This window comes from Jaculus jaculus, chromosome 7 (assembly GCF_020740685.1).
Source record: "Jaculus jaculus isolate mJacJac1 chromosome 7, mJacJac1.mat.Y.cur, whole genome shotgun sequence".
Taxonomy (NCBI): domain Eukaryota; kingdom Metazoa; phylum Chordata; class Mammalia; order Rodentia; family Dipodidae; genus Jaculus; species Jaculus jaculus.
In genome coordinates this window covers 81,041,413-81,056,607 of record NC_059108.1, presented here as the reverse complement: position 1 = coordinate 81,056,607, position 15,195 = coordinate 81,041,413, and the positions used below count along the sequence as shown (strand labels likewise).

The 15,195-nt window shown below is 42.2% G+C and overlaps 1 protein-coding gene across 3 annotated transcripts in view; it reads left to right on the top strand.

Moving 5' to 3' along the window:
• Heatr5a (HEAT repeat containing 5A) overlaps positions 1-15,195 on the top strand; it is a 170,199-nt gene that overhangs the window by 132,905 nt on the left and 22,099 nt on the right. For all 3 annotated transcript variants that reach the window (XM_045154098.1, XM_045154097.1, XM_045154099.1), the window contains 3 exons: positions 2,255-2,434; positions 10,226-10,448; positions 11,285-11,533. In XM_045154098.1, the coding sequence (XP_045010033.1) occupies positions 2,255-2,434; positions 10,226-10,448; positions 11,285-11,533 (652 nt within the window). The remainder of the gene's footprint in view (positions 1-2,254; positions 2,435-10,225; positions 10,449-11,284; positions 11,534-15,195) is intronic.

The window sequence follows — 15,195 nt, the reverse complement described above, 5'->3', positions numbered from 1 at the left end:
TGTTCTCAGTGGTGTGCCCATTCTCTATCTATCTATCTAATAAATAAATATAAATACTTAAAAAAATAAAAGTAGGGCCAGGTGTAGTGGCACACACCTTTAATCCCAACACTTGGGAGGCAAAGGTAGGAGGATCACTGTGAAAAGACCATCCGAGACAACATAGTAAATTCCAAGTCAATCTGGGCTAGAGCAATACCCTACTTCAAAAAACCAAAAAATTAAAAGTAGGGCTGGAGAGATGGTTCAGTGGTTAAAGGTACTTGCGTGCTTGCAAAGCCTGATAGCCTGGGTTCGATTCCCCAGTACCTTCATGAAGTCAGATGCACCAAGTGGTGCATGTGTCTAGAGTGCCTATGCAATGACAAGACTCTCTTCCCTCCCCTTTCTCTCTTTTCTTGCAAATGAATAAATATAAAAAATAGCTGGGTGTGGTGGCGCAGGCCTTTAATCCCAGCACTCAGGAGGCAGAGGTAGGAGGATCACCATGAGTTCAAGGCCACCCTGAGATTACATAGTGAATTCCAGGTTAGCCTGGGGCAGAGTGAGACCCTACCTCAAAAACAAGCAAAGAAACAAAACAAAACAAAACAAAAAGAATAAAATAAAGTAAAAACATTTTTAAAATAAGGGTCTGGAAAGATGGCTTCGAAGTTTAAGGCTGTTGCTTGTAAAGCCTGCCAACCCAAGTTCTATGCTCCAGTACCCACATAAAGCCAAATGCACAAGATGGCACATGTGTCTAGAGTTCATTTGCAGTGGCAGGAGGCCCTGGCACACCCTTTCTCTCTATTATCTCTCTCAAATAGATAATAATTTTTGTTTGTTTGCTTTCTGAGGTAGGGTCTCACTCTAGTTCAGGCTAACCTGGATCAAATAGATAATAATTTTTAGTGAGTTGAAATACTCATTAAGATGTTAATAAAGACATTTATGGTTGATTTCATATCACCTGCATTCTGTTGAATTTCCTCTATGTATGTATCTATTCACACGAAGTTATTTAACACCTGAAATTTTTTAAATATATTTTTTATTTACACATGTATATGTGGGCACACATACCAGGGTCTCTTGCCACTGAAAGTGAATTTTAATGTTTGTACCACTTTAACTTTTTTTCTAGGCAGGATATCACTCTAGCCCAGGCTGACCTGGAACTCACTCTGTAGCCCCAGGCGGTATCACATCAGTCCACCTACCTCAACCTCCTGAGTGCTAGACCTAGAGGCATGTGCCTCTGTGCCCTGCTTTTGTACCACTTTTTGCATTAGGCTTTCCATGGATGCTAGGGAACTGAGCCCAGGTGATAGGATGTGCAAGCAAGTGCCTTTAACCACTAAGCCATCTCTCTAGCCCCTCTATTAGGTTTCTTTAAAAAAAAAAAATACTTGTTTATTTGAGAGAGAGAGAAAGAATGGGTGCTCCAAGGCCTCTAGCCATTGCGAAGAACTCCAGACACATGTGCTACTTCGTACATCTGGCTTATGTGGGTACTAGAGAATCAAACCTCTGTCCTTAGGCTTCGCAGGCAAGTACCTTCATCACTAAGCCATCTCTCCAGCTCCTCTACTGGGTTTACCACCCCCCCCCCTTGTTTGTTGTTTTGAGGTAGGGTCTCACTTTAGCTCAGTCTGACCTGGAATTCACTATGGAGTCTCAGGGTGGCCTCGAACTCATGGTGATCCTCCTACCTCTGCCTCCCAAGGGCTGGGAATAAAGGCATGCTCTACCACACACCCGGCTCTGTTGGGTTTCTTTTCTTTTTTTTTTTTTTTCCTCAATTTTTATTAACATTTTCCACGATTATAAAAAATATCCCATGGTAATACCCTCCCTCCCCACCACCACTTTCCCCTTTGAAATTCCATTCTCCATCATATCCCCTCCCCATCTCAATCAGTCTCTCTTTTATTTTGATGTCATGATCTTTCCCTCCTCTTATGATAGTCTTGTGTAGGTAGTGTCAGGCACTATGAGGTCATGGATATCCAGGCCATTTTATATCTGGAGGGAGCACATTGTAAGGAGTCCTACCCTTCCTTTGGCTCTTACATTTTTTCCACCACCTGTTCCACATTAGACCCTGAGCCTTGGAAGGTGTGATCGAGATGTTACTCAGTACTCCAGTCACTTCTTTCCAGCTTTGTTGGGTTTCTTGATAGCAAAATTGTTTCTGAGATGTGGGTGGGCTCTGCTGAATTCACCCAGAAAAAATTATAATTTTTAAATCTTTTGGTTTTCTTGACACCAGGTTTGCAGTGCCTGGATAGCGAGTGGAGTTGTAAGTGATCTTAGTGATCTCCGGAGAGTTCATCAGCTGCTTGTTTCCTCACTTACAAAAATACAGGCTGGAAAAGAAGCTCTGAGTCACTTATACAGTGAAAGTGCTTCTACTATGGAGATTTTAGCTGTGCTAAAAGCCTGGGCAGAGGTTGGTACTTTTAAGTTTATAATGGGATTTGTGAAGTTGCTAATAAACACTCTAGGCTATAAGCTAAACTTAGACAGTCTTGTGTTTTTTTCTTTTTTCTGTTGAAATGGGGCATGAACCAGGACCTTGGACTGTACCCCAGTCTTTATGTTTTTTGTTTATTTGGTTTTGGGTGTGTGGGGGGGGTTGTACCTATGCATCATGTCATACTTGTGGCAGTCAGGGACAACCTGGGTATCAGTCCTCATCTTCCACCTTGTTTTGAGGCAATCTCTGGTTGTTCACTGGTGCAGTCACTCGTTGGCTGACCTGTGAGTTTCTAGAAAATTCTCCTGTCTCTGCCTCCCATCTAACCTCTGGTATACTAGGATTTCAAACAGAGATACCATATCTGGCTTTATGTGGGTTCTGGGAATGTGAACTCAAGTATTCATGCTTATGCAAGAAGCTCTTTATCATCTCCTCACCCTGCCCAGGCCAACCTGGAACTCGCCGTAGTCCAAACACATCAATTCTCTGTCCTCAGTCTCCCCAGGGCTGGAATCAAAGGCATGAGCCACCAAGCCTGGCTTGAAAAATCAACTTATTGAAATCAGTTCTTTGATATATGCATTGGCTTGCATTTTAATATATTAATGCTCTTTAACAACAAGGTATTTTTGGTTTCTCAAGGTAGGGGCTCGCTCTAACCCAAGCTGGCCTGGAATTCACTATGTGGTCTCAGGGTGACCAAGACCTGGGATTAAAAGAATGCACCACCACATCCAGCCGTTTTGGGACTTTCTCTTTTGGGGGGAGGTGGGAGCTGCTTTTTATTTTTTATTTCCTTTAGAGAAAGAGAGAGAGAGAATTGGTGCTCCAGGGCCTCAGTCATTGAAATCAAACTCCAGATGCTTGTGCCACCTAGTGTGCATGTGCGACCTTGTACTTGCCTCACCTTTGTGCATCTAGCTTAACGTGGGATCTGAAGAGAAATTGAACATGAGGCTGTAGGCTTGGCAGGCAAGCCCCTTAACTGCTAAGCCATCTCTCCAGCCCTTTTATTTTATTTATTTATTTATTTACTTATTTATTTTTGAGGTAGGGTCTCAGTCTACCTCGGGCTGACCTAGAACACACTCTAGTTCCAGGCTTGGGAGGTATCTCAAGGCCTGTTTGCTTGTTGGTTTTAGTAGCAGTCATTTTTATAGAATAAAGAAATCTTAGCTGTGTGTGGTGGCACACACCTTTAATCCCAGCACTTAGGAGGCAGAATAGGAGGATTGCCATAAGTTTGAGACCACCCTGAGAATACAGAGTGAATTCCAGGTCAGCCTGTGCTAGAGTGAAACCCTACCTCAAAAAACCAAAAAGAAGAAAAAAGAAAGAAAGTTAAATATTTTACTTATTTACATGGAGAAAAAAAAGAGATACAGAGAGAAAATGGGCTTGTCAGAAGGGCCTTTAGCCACTGCAAATAACTTCAGATGCATGTACCACTTTGTGCATTGGGCTTTATGTGGGTAATGGGGAATTGAACCCAGGCAGGTATTAGGCTTCTCAGGTAAGTGCCTAAGACTTAACACTTAATAGCTGAGCCATCTCTCCAGCCCCTTTTTAGTTGTTGTTTTGTTTTTTTTTTTAACATTTTAGTTTTATTTATTTATGAGAGAGAAAGAGAATGTGTGCACCAGGGCCTTTAACTATTACAGACAAACTTCAGATGCATGTGGCACTATGTGCATCTGGCTTAAGTGGGTTCTGGGGAATCAAACCTGGGTCCTTAGGCTTCACAGGCAAGTGCCTTAACCACTAAGCCATCTCTAAGCCAAAAGTTAAATTCTTTAGTTCATGATGGAAATGTTTAAGCATGTGTTGTAGTCAGCTTCACATTGCTGGGATGAACTTTCAACCCTGCATACAGATTTAGAAGTTCCATGGTGGCAGAAGAAGCTGGTCCCCTTTCACAGGTCCCCGGAGAGAGAAATAATACCACCAGCAGCAAGTACACTCCAGGAACCCCAACTGTTCTCTGCATACCTTAGGCTGGAAATCCAGATCCACCCCGAAACACATTTTAGGGCTGGACCATAGGATCCTCCCACAGTGACACCTCCTCCAGCCAGTTAGCTAGAAATCTAATAACTTACAAGCTTGAATAAAACTCTCAAATCTGTTGGGGACATCCATTCAAAGTACCACAGCATGTAAAGTAGAAGAGGGGTTGGGGAGAGGGAGGGCTCAGTGGATAAAGTGCTTACTACTCAAGCTAGAGTATCCAAGTTTCATTCCCAGACCCCACATAACAAGCTGGAAGCCCTAGTAGGCTTCTGTAATTCCCAGCAAGCTGACACTGATGGTGAGATGAAAGGTGGAGACAGGAGAACTTGCAAGAAGCTTGTGGTGAACACTGCAAAGAACTACAGCAGAGCCAGAATCCAGAGCAAGACTCCCTCCCTGAAATGAGGTGGAAATGCAGAGGACTACCACTAAAATCCTCTGACTTCTCAGGCCTGTAGTACACACGTGTCCAAATCACACACACATACATAAATTATGACTGTATAATGAATTCACATATATCCATCACTCCATCATTACTAAACATGACCAGTCCTGCTATATATATGTATCATTGTGTTCAATTTGCACATGTGTATAGGCCTATAGGCGTACCAGTGTCTCTTGCCACTGCAAATTAATACCAAACACGTGGTCTACTTTTTACATCTGGCATGATGTGGGTCTGGGGAATTTAACCTGTGCCAACAGGCTTTACAAGCAAACCCCTTTAACCTCTGAGCCATCTCCCCAGACCTTACATGAGTCATTTTAATGAAAGTACAAAGTTCAGGGCTGGAGATATAGCTCAGTTGGTGGAGTGTTTTCCTAGCATTCACAAAGCCCTGTGTTCAGTCCCCAGCACTACAAAAAACAGACATGGTAGCACAAGCCCATAATCCTAGCACAGTATTGAGGAAATGGAAGCAAGAGATCAAAAGTTCAAGGTCAGAGCGAGAGAGATGGCTTAGCAGTTAAGGCGTTTGCCTGCAAAGCCAAAGGGCCCACGTTCAATTCCCCAGGACCCACATTAGCCAGATGCACAAGGTGGCGCATGGGTCTGGAGTTCATCTGCAGAGACTGAAGACCTTGCCGTGCCCATTCTTTCCCTCTCTCTGCCTCTTTCTTTCTCTCTCAAATAAATAAATAATAAAGTTTTTTTAAAAGCTCAAGGTCATCAATGCCAGCCTGGGATACATGACACCCTATCTCAAAAATTATATACATATACAGATAAGCATATAGGCTCAGATTGCAACTAAGAGAACTAACCATATGTTTTTTAAAAGTTGCTTTCATTAGAGTTTTGCTTTTTAGGTGAGGGGTGGTTTTGTTTTGGGGTTTTTTTTTTTTCCTGTGTTTGTTTTGGTTTTTCAAGGTTTTCAAGGCAGTGTCTCACTCTAGCCCAGGCTGACCTGGAATTTACTATGTAGTCTCAGGGTGGCCTTGAACTCACAGTGATCCTCCTGCCTCTGCCTCCCGAGTGCTGGAATTAAAGGTGTGCACCACCACGCCTGGCTTGTTTGTATTTTCAAGGTAAGATTTCACTCTAGCCCAGGCTGACCTGGAACTCCCTGGGTAGTCCCAGACTAGCCTCATACTCACAGTAATCCTCCTAACCCTGCTTCCCAAGTGCTGGAATTAAAGATGTGCACCACCATGCCTAATGTTTATAGGTTTCTTTTAAATTTTTTTTGTTTATTTTATTTATTTATTTGAGAGCAACAGAGAGAGAAAGAGGCAGAGAGAGAAAGAATGGGCATGCTAGGGCTTCCAGCCACTGCAAACAAACTCCAGACACATGCGCCCCCTTGTGCACCTGGCTAATGTGGGTCCTGGGGAATTAAGCCTCGAACCGGGGTCCTTAGGCGTCACAGGCAAGTGCTTAATCGCTAAGCCATCTCTCCAGCCCAAATGTGTTTATAGTTTTTTGTATTTGTTTATTTTATTTATTTGAAAGAGAGGGAAAGATTGGGAGAGAGAATAGGCATTCCAGGGCCTCAAGCCACTACAAACAAACTACAGACACATGTGCCACCTATATATCCAACTATAAATGGGTACTAGGGAATTAAACCTGGTCCTTAGGCTTTTAAGGCAAGCACCTTAACTGCTGAGGCATATCTCCAGCACTGTTTGCTTTTTATTAATAAATGTCTTCAACTTTTTAAACATTATTTATTTAGACCCAGAGAAGAAGTAGGCTCTCAAGGGCCTGTTTGCATTGCAAACAAACTTCAGACACATGCACCACTTTACATCTGGCTATACCTAGGTACTGGGACATTGAACCCAGGCCATCAGGTTTTGCAAGCAAGTACCTTTAATTGCTGAGCATTTCCCCAGCCCATTGTTTTTGGTGTTTTATTTTATTTTGGTTTTTCAAGGTAGGGTCTCACTCTAGCCCAGGCTGACCTGAAATTCACAATGTAGTCTCAGGGTGGCCTTGAACTCATGGGGATCCTCCAACCTCTGGCTTCCAAGTGCTGGGATTAAAGGTATGCACCACCATACCTGGATTCCAGTGTTTTACATGTATATATTTTTTTCTTTTTTTAATGTTTTTATTTATTTGAGAGAGAAAGAGGCGGGAGGGGGGAGACAGAGAGAATGGGTACACCAGGGCCTCTAGCTACTGCAAACAAACTCCAGATTCAAGCGCCACATTGTGCATCTGGCTAATGTGGGTCCTGGGGAATCGAACCCGGGTCCTTTGACTCTGCAGGCAAATCCCCTAACCACTAAGCCCTAAAGTTTTAATTTATTTGTAAGAGGAGAGAAAGTGTGGGTGTGCCAGGGCCTCTTAGAAAGTGAAATGATGGACTCCAGATGCATGCACTGCTTTGTGCATATGGCTTTATGTGGATACTGGGGAATCAAACCCAGACTATCAGGCATTTGCAAGCAAATGCTTTTAACTGCTGAGCCATCTCACAAGTCCCCCATATATAGCTTTTTAAAAAAATATTTTTCTTTGCAAGCAGAGAGACAGTGAATTTGCACAGCAGTGCAAATGTCAGATACTCTGCATCTGGCTTTATGTGGGTACTGAGGAATCAAACCCAGGCCATCAGGATTTGCAGGCAAACATCTTTAACCTCTGAGCCATCTCCCCAGCCTTGTTTGTGCTTGTTTTTGATAAAGTCTGCTTATATATCCCTGGCTAGTCTTAATATTATAGTAATCCTTCCATCTAACTCCCAAGGGCTGAGATTATGGGCATTCTGCTCAACTCTTTGAGCTATTTTAAACCTGCATGTTGCAAAATTTCTATTTTGTTGTTGTTTTGCTTTTTTCTAGGTAGGGTCTCACTCTAGCCTAAGCTAACCTGGAATTCACTGTGTAGTCTCAGGGTGACTTTGAACTCACTGGGATCCTCCTGCCTCTGCTTGCTGAGTGCTGGGATTAAAAGTATGTGCCACCATGCCAGGCTCAAAATTTCTATTTTGACATTTTTTAAGTTAGCAAATCTTCATTAGGAAGTAGTTCTGCCTAGTAGTTCTGAATCCACTTGTCTATGATTTTTAAAGCATAACTTGAAAGAGAAAGCAGTGGTTTGGGCTAGAGAGACAGCTTAGCAGTCAAGGCTCTTGCCTGCGAAGCGTAAGAACCCATGTTCGACTTCCCAGATCCCACGTAAGCCAAACTTACAAGATGATGCAAGCACAAAGGCCACACATGCACACATGGTGACACAAGCATCTGGAGTTCGATTGCAGTGGCTGGAGGCCTTGGCGCACCAATTCTCTCCCTCACACACACACACACACACAAAGTGGTGATGCATGCCTTAAATCCCAGCACTCAGAAGGCAGAGGTTGGAGGATGGCTGTGATTTTGAGGCAGCCTGAGACTACAGAGTAAACTCCAGGGCAGCCTGGGCTAGAGCAAGACCCTACCAGGAGGAAGGAGGAGGAGAAAGAAGGAGGTAGAAAGAAGGAAGAAGGAAGAAGAAGAAAGCAGCAATCCTATAATGTATTTTACAGACAACTCACTGCCCACCTGGTATTCTTTTAAATCTTGAGCCTTATCTTGAATCCCTTATCTAAAACTCTTAAAACCAGATGTATTAGGAATTCACACTCACTGGATTTTAGGAAAGTAATAGAATACTTGTTCAACATATCCATATAAGAAGTCTGAGGAAATAATGGTATATGTCCAATTAATTGCTCAACTGGATCAGTTTTTGCAAGGATCAGAGCTTCAGCAGAACTAAGGTGACCATGATGGACAATGAAGGAAGCACATGGGAAATCTCTTAAATAAAAGTTCATTGGCTTTTCACATATTTACAGTTTGTGAAATCAGCATTAAAAAAAAAAAGAAGTCTGAGGAAAGCTACATGTGGTGGTGCACGCCTTTAATCCCAGCACTTGGGAGGCAGAAGTAGGAGGATCGCCATGAGTTCAAGGCCAGCCTGGGATTACAAACTAAGTTCCACATCAGCCTGGGCTAGAGTGAGCCTCTACCTGGGGTGGGGGGGGGAGTAAAAAGTCTGAAGAAAGAGCATGGGCTCAAACACATCATTATAGTAAAGCATTTGGATATTTATACCGTGTTGTATAGAAATTATAAATCAGCTTTGGTCAGTTTTCTACCTAGATTACTTTACAACTTATATATTTCACAGATTTTTTTGTTAAAATTTTTAGAATTCTATATAAAGTGATAGTGCATGTTAAGTACTATATTTAATACTTTAACATTCTTTTTATTATTTGCATGTCCTGGCAAGCAAGCACCATGTACCACTGTGTGTCTGGCTTTACATGGGCACTGGAGAATCAAGCTCAGACCCATAGGCTTTGCAAGCAAGCTTAACCACTGAGCCATCTCCCCAGCCCCAACTTTTAACATTCTTTAAATATATTAATGTAAAGGTTTTGTAGTGATTTAGTGGTGTGTGTACATATGTTTGTGTCTGTCTGTCTGTCACACAGACATGTAGCTCTGGGCCAGAGATGAGCAGGCATACTGTTATGTGTGAGCACATGCTTTGGTATGGCAGCCAGGTTGGTGCTCATGGAGAGGCATGCCAGGCTCAGTGGCAGAGCATCAAGTGAGCACATTTTCAATATGACTTAGTTCATTTCAGAAACAACATCTGTTGCCATATGGTGAGAAGATTGTTAGGTCATAATGAAGAGTGCTATGACTGACTACAGCCATCTTGGTTGCTCAAGTGCAGGGTGGCAGCATATTTTCCAGGTATTTGCTATCTTCAGTGCAGCTGGTTTTTCGAGGTAGGGTCTCACTCTAGCCCAGGCTGACCTAGAATTCACACTGTATTCTCAGGGTGGCCTTGAACTCACAGTGATCCTCCTATCTCTGCCTCCCAAGTGCTGGGATTAAATGTGTATACCACCACGCCTGGCTTATATTTTTATTTATTTATTTGAGAGAGAAGCAAAGAGAAGCATGTCAGGGCCTCTAGCCATGGCAAACAATCTCCAGATGTCTGTGCCACCTTGCGTGTCTGGCTTATACGGGTACTGGGGAATCTAACCTGGGTCCTTAGGCTTTGCTGGCAAGCACTATAACCGCTGAGCCATCTCTCCAGCCCAGAGATGAACAGTTTTTGTCTTTCTATCCCAGTTTTGTGTGTGTGGTTATACATACATGTCATCTTTGATGTCACAGTACATTTCAAGTTCAACATGCTCCAAGGTAAATTTCTTTTCAAGAAAATAAAAATATACCTTTGCATCACATGCAAGATTGTCTTACTTTCAAATTAACTTTTAACAGGTCTATATAATTGCTGTACAAAGACATAAAAACCACAAACAAACTTCGAAGACTACCCCCTGTTCAGAAGACAGTGTCAGAAGTGGGTCTCGTACATCAGCAGGCCTCCTTGACTTGGTCCGCACAGATGTGGGCACACTGAGCAGGCTCTGGCTTGCTGCACTTCAGGATTTTGCTCTCCTAACTTTGCCTTCAGAGTTTGCTTCCCAACTTCCAGTTGAAGGTAAGGAAATAAAGGAATTGGGTATGACTAGAGTGACAGTAGCTTATATTCCAGAACTTCTGCTTTAGTTTTATAACGTCTGTCCAAACCATTTTTCCCAGAACAGTCTTCATTCACGGGATAAGCATCCAAGAGTTGCTTTAGGGTAGATATCAGAAGTAGTACCAAAGTCATTGAATTTGTGCTAATCTGACAGGTATAAATGGTATTTTTTAATTTTTTTGTTTATTTATTTGGGGGAGAGACAAAAAGAGGTGGCTAGCGATAGAGAGTGGGCGCACCAGGGCCTCTAGCCGCTATAAGTGAGCTCCACATGCATGCGCCACCCTGTGCCTCTGGCTTACATAAGCACTGAGGAACTGAACCTGGGTTCTTGGGGGCTTTACAGGCAAACACCGTAACCACTGAGCAATCCTCCAGCCCATAAACAGTATTTTAAAATTTTTATTTCTTTAATTTCTTTTTTGAGTTTATGGCTGTTTAAGTTGCTTCTTCTATAAACATCCTTATCATAACCTTTACCTAGTAGAAACTTTATTTTTGCCCTTTACTAATTGACTTTTTAAAAACTTTGGAAAAATTATTTGTGTGTGTGCATGTGCACACACAGGTGATGCGAACAAGGGTCTCTTGCTATTGCAAATGAATGCCAGACTCATGCACCAGTTTTGCACCTGGATTTACATGGATGCGGGAGAATTGAATCTGTGCTGATAAAATCAGAAAGTACTTGCCTTGGAACTGACTGGAAATGAACTTTAAATGAACTTTATCCTGTCACAGCAGAAAGAGAAATGTACTGGGAGGTAATTGCTTCCCATTCCCGTCATTGGCAGGTGGTGCTTTCTACACAGCAGAGACGAGCGAAAATGCAAAAGTGCATTATCACAGCTCCTGGGCGCTCATCCTCCATGCTGCAGCTCTGTGGCTTACAAGCACAGGCTTTGTTGTTGCTGACCCAGATGAAGAAGTGGCTAATCTCTCAAGGCCAGTCACACCGACTTCCATGTGTCAGGACTCATCAGCTGGGGCCCTGGTGAAGTCCCCCGAGGATGTCTACACTGACAGATTCCATCTGATTTTAGGTCAGTAAGAGAGCTTTCAAGATTGTCACGCTGTAGGGGTTATCCTTGAGTTGTACCTTAATATTTATCTCATTGGTGCTTTTAACGTCATTCTTTGCCACGTTAGTGGTAACTTTAATGGAATTGAATAAATGTGCATATTTCATAAAACTTTTTTATAGCAAGACTAGATCTTATAACAAATGTGCTTCAGTATCAAGTTGAATAAATAATAGAAATTACAGGGCAAGCTTAGTTCTTTTCTTTCCAGTAATTTGTGTTAGGCTTATTGGAGATGGGAGTGAGTTATTAACTTAAGATAGGATCTTTATCTCAAGCCTGAAACTCATAGTCCTCCTGCCCCAGAAGTACTAGTGACTATGTGTCACCACACTAAGTGTCTGTGTGGTTTATTGACAGCTTTCATAATTATAGACAATAAATCATGATAATTCCCTCCCTGCCCCCACCTTCCCCCTTACAAATTCATACTCAATCATGTCACCTCCCCTCTCAATTAGTCTCTTATTTTGATGTCATCATCTATTCCTCCTATTATGAAGGTCTAGTGAAGGCAGTATCAGGCACTGCGAAGTCATGGATATCCAGGCCATTTTGTGTCTGGAGTATTGTGTTGTAAGCAGTCATACCCTTCTTACCACACAGTTTTAAATTAAAATTTTAAAACTAAAATTCCTATATTTCTCAGTATATGCAAAAAAACAGGATATGCTGAGGTGTTACAAATATTGTTGCCAACAACTGCAACTTTCAAGAAAGAATACAAGCAAATATTAAAAGCCAAAGATTAGCCAGATGTGTTGGCACACATCTTTAGTCCCAACACACCAGAGGCAGAGGTAGGAGGATCACTGTAAGTTTCAGACCACCCTGAGACTACATAGTGAACTCCAAGTCAGCCTGAGCTAGAGTGAGACCCTACCTCAAAACAACAACAACAAAAAATAATAAAAGTCAAAGGTTAACATGTTTTTAAAATTCATGAAGTTTAATCCATATTTGAGCTTTCCAAGAACCTTTTGTTTTTTTGAGGCAAGGTCTCACTCAAGCCCTGGCTGACGTGGAACTCCTTCCATAGTCCAAAGTGGCTTCAAACTCACAACAATCCTACCTCTACTTCCTGAGTGCTAGGATTAAAAATATAAACCACCAAAACCCAACAGAACTTTAAAAATTTTTTTTTTTTGTTTTAGTTAGTTATTTGAGAGCAACAGAGAGAAAGGGAGAGAGAATTTGAGAATGAAATTTTGAGATTTTGAAATTTGAGAATTTGAGAATGAAAGAGAGAGAAAGAGGCAGAGAGAGAAAGAGAATGGGCGTACCAGGGCCTCCAGCCACTGCAAACAAACTCCAGATGCATGCGCCCCCTTGTGCATCTGGCTAACGTGCGTCCTGGGGATTCGAGCCTCGAACCGGGGTCCTTAGGCTTCACAGGCAAGCCCTTAACCACTAAGCGATCTCTCCAACCCATAACTTTAGTTTTTTCACATGTATATGTGCATGTGTGTGGAGATCAGAGGACAAGCTTGGAATGCTGTTATTTCTTAGATTTATAGCATATAGCCTGTTGCAGTCAGGTTTGCATTGCTGGTAGAAATCACCCAAGAAAGAGCAGCTTAGGGGGGAAAAAGAGATTTATTTTGGCTTACAGGCTCAAGGGGAAGCTCCATGATGGCAGGGGGAAACAATGGCATGAGCAGAAGGTGGACATCACCCCCTGGCCAACATAAGGTGGACAATAGCAACAGAAGAGTATGCCAGACACTGGCAAGGGGAAACTGGCTATATCACCCATATGCCCACTCCCACAATACACTCCCTCAAGGAGGCATTAATTCCCAAATCCCCATCAGCTGGGAACCTAGCATTCAGAACACCTAAGTTTATGGGGGACACCTGAATCAAACCACCACATTTCACCTCTGTTCCCCATAAACTGATAACCATACATGATTTAAAATGAAATGCATGGGGCTGGAGAGATGGCTTAGCGGTTAAGCACTTGCCTGTGAAGCCTGAGGACCCGGTTCGAGGCTCGATTCCCCAGGACCCACGTTAGCCAGATGCACAAGGGGGCGCATGCATCTGGAGTTTGTTTGCAGTGGCTGGAGGCCCTGGTATGCCCATTCTCTTTCTCTCTCTGCCTCTTTCTCTTTTATTCTCAAATAAATAAATAAAAATAAAAAAATTAAAAAAAAATAAAATGAAATGCATTAATCCAACTTTAAAGTTCCGATAGTTGTTATCAACCTTAATGATGTTCAGATATCCCCATAATCCAAGGTCTTTTTTTCTTTTTCAATTGTTTATTGACTCCTCCTTCAAGTTGTACAGTGTTGACACCTCTGTATTTCACAATAGAGTTCAGTACAAATTTGGTATCGAAAATACAAAAATCAACATACATTTAGTAAGGTCAGAAGTTCCCAAACTTTTTTTTTTTTAATTCAGGACTTTTTTTACATTCTCCCCCCCTCCCCCCCGAAGTATTGTCTCAGTCTAGCCCAGGCTAAACTGGAATTCACCATGTAGTCTCAGGCTGGCCTCAAACTCACAGTGATCCTCCTACCTCTGCCTCCCAAGTGCTGGGATTAAAGGCCTGCACCATTACACCCAGCTGGCTTAAAAAATGTGTGTGTGAGAGAAGGAAAATACTTAGTGGCAGAGGCCAGTAAGTTAAAAAGGAGATATAAAGGGAAGAGAAAGGAAGGGAGGAGGGTTCTTAATAGGTTGATATTGTATATATGTAAGTACAATGATTAAGATGGGGAGGTAATATGATGGAGAATGGAATTTCAAAGGGGAAAGTGGGGGGGTTACCATGGGATATTTTTTTATAATCATGGAAAATGTTAATAAAAATTAAAAAAAAAAGATTAGGTAGACGTCAAAAAAAATGTGTGTGTGTGTACATATATGTATATGTGTGTGTGTTTGTTATATATATATTTATATTCATTATATTTATATTTACTTTTAAAAATATTTATTAGGGTGGGGGAGAGAATGGGAATGCCAGAGCCTCTAGCTAGTGCAAATGAACTTCAGACATATGTGCCATCTTATGCATCTCACTTATGTGGGTCCTGGGGAATCAAACCTGGATCCTTTATATTTCTCAGGCAAGGCAAGCACTTTAACCACTAAGCCATTTCTCTAGTCTCCAGCTGACTTTTTTACATTCTTGAAAATTAATACAAGGTCTTTTAACTGAGCCATAATACCAAAAAACCCATAATGGCACAGAATAAACATTCACACTGCAAAAGATGGCATTGGGCATAACAAAGAAATACTCAAGCAATACATGATTTTAAATAGGTCAAACACCAAACTCTGTAGCTCCAAGTCCAGCAACTCTAATTAGTGACAAATCTCCTAGCCTGATAACTCTAACCAGCAGTAAGTCTCTGGCATTCCAATTCCGCCCCTCCACCTAGGCTACTCACAGTCCTGGAAAACTTCATCGGGACCGACAGCTTCCCTTAGTAGCCGTCTCGTGGTCCTGTCATCTCCACTGAGTCTCCACTGTAATCCAGGGTTCATCCTCATGGCCCCAAGGGGTCTCCATGCCAGGAAACATGCTTCATACTGCCCACAGCCATTTCCAAAACACAAGACTGTGTTGCAAACTCAATGACCCTCTCTTCCCTGCATTTCTT